The 6616-nt window shown below is 44.1% G+C and overlaps 1 protein-coding gene across 1 annotated transcript in view; it reads right to left on the bottom strand.

The window, feature by feature from the left end:
- filip1b (filamin A interacting protein 1b) overlaps window positions 1–5616 on the bottom strand; it is a 16475-nt gene extending 10859 nt beyond the window's left edge. The window contains exons 1-2 of the mRNA XM_015039519.1: window positions 4715–5616; window positions 2839–2854 (exon numbers count right to left, since the gene is read on the bottom strand). Coding sequence (XP_014895005.1) covers window positions 2839–2854; window positions 4715–5616 — 918 coding nt within the window. The remainder of the gene's footprint in view (window positions 1–2838; window positions 2855–4714) is intronic.
- Window positions 5617–6616: the final 1000 nt, after the last annotated feature.

The following is a 6616-nucleotide window of genomic DNA, read 5'->3' on the forward strand; positions in this document are numbered from 1 at the left end:
GAGAAACACCAGACCAGTTAGGCTCCCAGTTAGCACTGGGAACCAGAGCTAACTGCTGCTAGGAGCCCAACGCCTTGAAATTAAACAAACTGCAGTTAACGCAAAATATGCCCTACTAGGATTTATTTGTTTCTTATCTTTAGTTTTTTATGTTTAATGCAAAAATTAAAATTCTTCTTTTTGCACTGGGACCAGTTAAAACCAGTGGACTGAAGTCCAGGTCCTCCCAGTCTGAACTGGTTTAACCTCTTTCCAGATGGATGATGTAGCTGGGCTCACAGCGATAACAAAACAATGAAGAACAATAAATGAGTGTTGATGATGTTTGCTGCTTGTTTCATAAATCCTGTTGGAACAAAAACATGGTTTCCTGTCGGCGGAATAACTCGGATTGTTCCCGTTCATTTCTGACTGTAAGGAACCCGAGTCGGAGGAACCGACCGGACCTTCCGGACCAACAAGTCGCCTCTCAGCCTCGGATCCTGCAGCTGCTGCTCCAGCTGTTGGTGGGAGAAGAAGAAACCCGGAGCTTCACACGGATCCAGCTGGACGGCCAGGAGCCAACGCCGGGTCGGTGAGAACGCCGCTCCCTGGGGATCCGGGAACTTTCCCAGGCCCGGTCCGGCAGAACAGAACCGCTCTGACAGAACAGAACCGGTCCGTCTGGCGTTCAGAGGAGTCATGGCCTTCAACATAAGTTCACTTCCCTCCAGGACCGAGGAAGAGGAGGAGGAAGATGTTCGGACCTGGAACCTCCGTCGGTCTAATCTCATTCTGTGACCCAGAGCTCATTGCGATGGGTGAACCTAGAAGGTCAGAGGTCAATGAAATCATGACCTCTGACCTTCTAGGTTCACCCATCGCAACCTGGAGGCCCGTTGCCGTGCCAACTAGTTCTGTCTGTAAAAGTTATGAAAGGAAACAACAGAAGAGGAAGAGGCCTGAGCTGATGGTGACCTTTGAACCTCTTAAAGGGCCAGTATCATATCAAACATGATTTGAAAGACATTTCACTTCCTGATTTAACATTTTCAATTTGTGTCTGTGTCTCTTTAAGAAGCTTCTGCCCTTTCTGAAGCTCCGCCTCCAGGAAGTCGTCCCAACATGGCTCCTCTATTAACCCTTTAACGTTTTCACCAGCATTGCTCTGAGCAGCAGCTCCTTTAATGAGCTCAGCAGCTGGTTGCTAATTGCTGCAGGCTAGTCTGAAGGACCCAAGAGGGCGGGGCTAGGTCCACCCTGGTGTTTAGAAGCTGAATGGTTGCCATGGAGATTAAAGATTTCTCAAACATGAAAAAAATCAAGGCAAAATCAGAAAACATCCATTTGTAACGACACTGGCCCTTTAAATGTGTCAGGAAGCTGATAAATTTCCATGATTTAACTGGGACATCAGCCAGAGCTGAGGAAGAATCCGGACTTCGTCTTCATCACTCCCACAGCGATCCGTCTGGACCCGCCGGGTGACAGACACTGAGCCTGCTGCCATGGCAACCAGCTGTTGTGACCCAAACAGCGGGGCGACGGTGCCGAATTAGAGCGGTGATCTCATGGTGTTTATCAGCAGGCCGGGTTCTGGACGGGTCCAGCGTAACCGTGGAAACCCTCTGGGAGGAGGCTGGGGCCGGGAAAGCAAAACCTCTCTGATCTGATCCGGTCCAGCAGGGTTCTGGTTCCACCCGCTGTTTGGATCCGATTGGTTCTGTTAGTTTTCCTTACAGAACTTCTCATCACTTCTGTTGTTCTGCTAAAAGAATGAACCAGAACCAAACCAGAACCGGTCCGGTACTGTTAGTTCAACCAGATAATAAGGAGACAGAAGCAGAGCTGACTAATATAATAATAATAATAATAATAATAATAATAATAATACTAATAATCCATCCAGTCATTTTCTAACACGCTGGTCCCCGAGTGGGTCGGGAGGTTCTGGTGCCTCTCCAGCTAACGTTGCAGGTGAGATATAATAATAATAATAATAATAATAATAATGTCAGTCAGTTAATAGAAACTGTAAATATTATTAATTTTATCCCAGAACAGTATAAAATGTGTCTGATGATTCCATCCAGTTCTAACTGGGTTCTACAGAACCGGTTCGGGTCAGTAGAACCTGCTGCAGTTACTCATTTTGGACTGAAGCCACACTCTCTGTGACGTCACAGCCGCGCGCCCCCTGATGGAACGGCACCCTAGGCGCAGAGCCACACCGAACCAGCACTGACTGGGAGAATCAGGTAAAGTTTAGCAGACCGGGGAGATTTAAACTGGGAGGACTGGTACATGAAGATCAGGACTGGGAACCAGTTTAAAACTAAAACTGCAGCTGATCAATAATTAATACCTTCAGCCGCTCCAGAACCACCAGAACCACTCACCTGTTCTGCCCTCTGTCGACCCAAACCTTCGGAACCGCCGGGCGCCTGGTGTATTCAGTCCGGACTGCGGTCCCGCCTCAGACAGGTGGAGGTGGAGCAGCTCCGCGGGGTCCAGCCCGGTACTTTCTGGACCTCAGGACGTCCTGTCGAACTCACGGCGGCTGGTTGAGGTCATCAGCGGTGACTCTGCTCTAAATTTAACCGCTTCTCTCAGCCCGCCAGCGGCCAACTGACCGAGGCTTTTCCAGACAGCTGAATATCGGCAGCCTTCCTCCTCCTCCTCCTCCTCCTCTTCCTCTTCCTCTTTCCTGCTTCTCTTTGATGAGCTTTACTTTGAAATCTGCTCTCTGCTCTTAAACTGGATCTAACTTCAGCTATTTTCAATGTTTCAAACTATTTTCTCTCTTGCTGTTTAATAAAGGCATATCTTTGGGCAGCAGAGTGCTGAGTTGACAGTGACCTGCAGCGCCCCCCTCCTGTCAGCCACGGAACTACAGTCAGACCACAGAGTTTCCTAGTACTTTTATTTAAAAACACACTTTAATTATCCAACACAAAGGAATGAACCGCTATGGAAAGATCTTAACAACACCAGAATATGGAAAGACATTACAGACAATAATTAACAACATGACAACAATCAGCACAGAATCACAAGTAAAAACAGAACCACACAGAGGAACATCACCGCTTTCATATCATTTCATTCAAGTAAAAATCAAAAGTAACTATCCAAGAAATTCTCAAGAGTATTGAGTAACTGATCATAACATCAAATTTAATATTTACCAATTATGTAATTAGGCAGAAAAGTTCTAACCTTATGGGTAAATTATTGTATTTTAAATAGGAAAAAGACCTAATAAACAAATAACCCAAATTAAGCATAAGAAAAACTAGATAATTACATAAATACACAGCTATATGGGTACCTATCTACCTGGATGGATGGATGGATGGATGGATGGATGGATGGATGGATGGATGGATGGATGGATGCTACATGAATAGCTTGATAGCTAAACATCTATATAAATATCTACATAGCTTCATAGCTAGCTAAAAAGCTGCATAGATTGCTACAGAGATAGCGATAGAAACAGCTAGCACATACATCGCTAGACAAATATCTGCATAGATAGCTAGAAAGCTATATAGATAGCAGGATAGCTACATAAACAAGTAGGTGGCTATATAAATTGTTAGCTACCTACAAAGGTTGTGAGCTTTGTAGGTAGCGAGATGCACATTACGAAATAGCTAGATAGCTTTTTAGATAGCTCGATAACTACATAGACGGCTACAACCATAGCTACATAGATAGCTGATAGATATATAGACATTTACCTACATAGATATTTGTGTAGCAATATATCATCATCATTTATTACAGACAAAAGAGATAAAGATAAAAATAAACATGACACATAATATTATTCACTGAGTAACAAATAAATGACACCAGTGATGAGGAAAATCTCACTGTACTGCATAGATATACAACTACATAAATATAGCTACGCAGCTGGATAGACCTCAGATACATAGATAGTTATGTAGATATGTAGCTACTTAGCTAGCTAGTTAGCTACATAGATAACTAGATAGAGGAAGAAAATCTTTCTTTCAAGAGAAAAGGTAATCTGTACCATATATAAAAACAAAGAAGTAAAATAAAATAAATCATAAAGTAAAAGAAGAACACAGCCATCACATAGCTACATAGATAAATAAATGATATATATTTACATAGAAATCTCTATAGATATTTAACAACATAGAAAATAATGTTAATAGCTATACACAGACAGCCCCATATATTTTTATTTTTTGTTTACTAATAATTTTTCTTGGTTATTTTATATATATTTTTTATGCCTAAAGTAGAAAGAGTAGAAATAATTGGCTGGCTTTGAAACACGGATGAGTTTTTCAGAAAGGAAAGAAGCAGAAAGTGCTTTAGAGAAATCAATAAAAGTGTAAAATCCAACCATTGGACTAAATCTCCCTCAAGTTGTATTTTATCTTGAAGAGATTTATTTTTATAATTTAGAGAGCAGTGAGTCTGTGGTTTTGGATTAAGAGGGAAAACCCGGATTACCCGGAGAAAACCCAGAAAGAAAAGAGTAGAAACAATCGGCTGGGATTGAAACCAGAAGGTTTAGTTCCAACACCGAGCCGCTCAGTTTTTATGGAAGCAGGAAACTGTTTCGTTTCAAAGACATTTAAAAATGGATTCCCCTAACAGATCGCTGTCTGTAGTTGAAATGAGAATCTGTTTTGGATGGAATGAGACAGAAACCATCATTTTGTTCGGGAGGTTTTCAGTTCTTTACCAGAACAGGCCTGCATAGCGAGAAGTCCGCAGCCGGTGGAACCACCTGGAGATGTTCTCCAGGTCCCGGTCGAAGGCTCCAAACATCCGGGCCAGAGTGTTCTCGGGTTTCCTTGTGATGTTCATTCTGGTTTCAAGGTAATCCAGAAGCAAGACGTCGAAACTGTTTCTTGCAAGCAGAGCGACTTTAAAAAGTTTCTGGATTGACCCGAAAGCCTCGTGGATTTCCTTGGAAATGGCCGCAGCGATGCGCTTCAGGTTTTCTGGCTGCAGCTCGAGTTGGGAAGCAGTCATCTGGTTCTGTTGGACCATCAACCCGCACAGACGGCTCACCATCATTTTCCGAACATCTGACGGGAAGAACTCGTAAAGCTCCTCGGGGACGTTGATCATATTTCTCAGGAGCAGACAGCAGAAGATGACGCCGCTGTCTGCTGTCGGCCTGGATCCCGGAGACGGGGAATCGGACTCGTGGTCTGGGCTGGCATCGTGTCTGTGGCAGTCCGGGATTCTCACTCCAAGCTGCTCTGCCAGAGCTTCAATGAGCGCCTCGTCAAACTCCTCGTCTCTCCTCATCGCCGCCTTCACCATGTTTTCAGACGAGCCGAACCGCTGGTGCAGAGTTTCAGAAACGGTTGTCACGATGTCCGATAAGTTGTCTTTGGTGATGATGACCAGAACTCCGTCTGGGTCCCCAGTGGAAATCATCAGCTTCTTCAGACGCTTCTTCATCTTCGCCATGCAGCTCTCTGAGAGGATGCGTTTGGCGTTCATGTCGCAGTTTCTAAGAGTCCTGATAATCATAACACACACCATGGTGTTGATCTTGTCTTTTTTCCCAGGAGGACCGTAGACCAGGTTCTGTCTCAGTACATTCACCATCTCTACATCATCGAAAGACATTTTGGATTTGATTTATTTCTCTTCTTGGAACAAACAACCAACAACAAGTGGCTCCTGGACTGAAATGATCCAAACTGACCAACAGAGGGGACTGTTCAAGTCATGAGATCATAGGCGAATTGTGACGTCACAGCCGCAGGCCGAACAAAGGCATACGTCAGAAGCAACCTCAGCAACAGAGGTCTCTAAAATAATAATCAAAACTTACATTATCCTTTTCCACCTGCGTCAGCCAGTTCTCTTCTGCGCATGCGTAAAGAAGACCCCGTCCGCAGCTCACCTGTCTGACTCCGATAGCTGGACGGAAGCCATCCTGCGGGGACCGGAAGCGTGGACTCTCCACCAGAGGGCGCCCTGGTACAGGTCAAGCTGCTGTTCCGGTCCATCAGAACCGGTACCGGTCCGTGCATGTTCTGGTAACTGGATGTTCTCATAAAAAGCAGTTATTAAAAACACAAAAGGTTTTTTATTTAAATAGGATGAAAACTTATTTTGAATTGTTTGCATCGCTGTTGATCCTGCTTTGTTTTTCTGCCTGAATGTTTACCGCTACATTTCTGATGAATTGTTTGATTCTGGTCTGTTTTGCTCCTCCAGGGTTTGACGCTAAATGTTGGAGCTTCTCTGTTTGAGCAGCCGTCATATTTCTCATTTTCACACCGAACGGGTTTGTCCTGAGGAAATGAGCTTCAGTGTCGGGTCAGTGTGAGCCCAGAGCTCCGCTGTCATCACTGATGAAGTGTGTAATGGTTCCGGTTCTATTGACCCGCTCACGGCTCACTTCACTGATGGAGACGATCCCTCCTGCTGAGCGGACACCGCGGGAAATGGCCTTCAATGAACACAACATGATGTTTTCATTATTTTAAACAAAATCAACACTTTCAAATGAACAAGTTCTACAAAACAAATGAAGCATTTTTGTTTCATATGTAACTTTTTTCAGTTGATCAGATGAACTTTTTAATGAGTCGCGATTCCTAACAGGAACATTGAGTTT

Source organism: Poecilia latipinna, unplaced genomic scaffold, assembly GCF_001443285.1.
Source record: "Poecilia latipinna isolate Pla-1442-1.1 unplaced genomic scaffold, P_latipinna-1.0 Scaffold475, whole genome shotgun sequence".
Classification (NCBI taxonomy): Eukaryota; Metazoa; Chordata; class Actinopteri; order Cyprinodontiformes; family Poeciliidae; genus Poecilia; species Poecilia latipinna.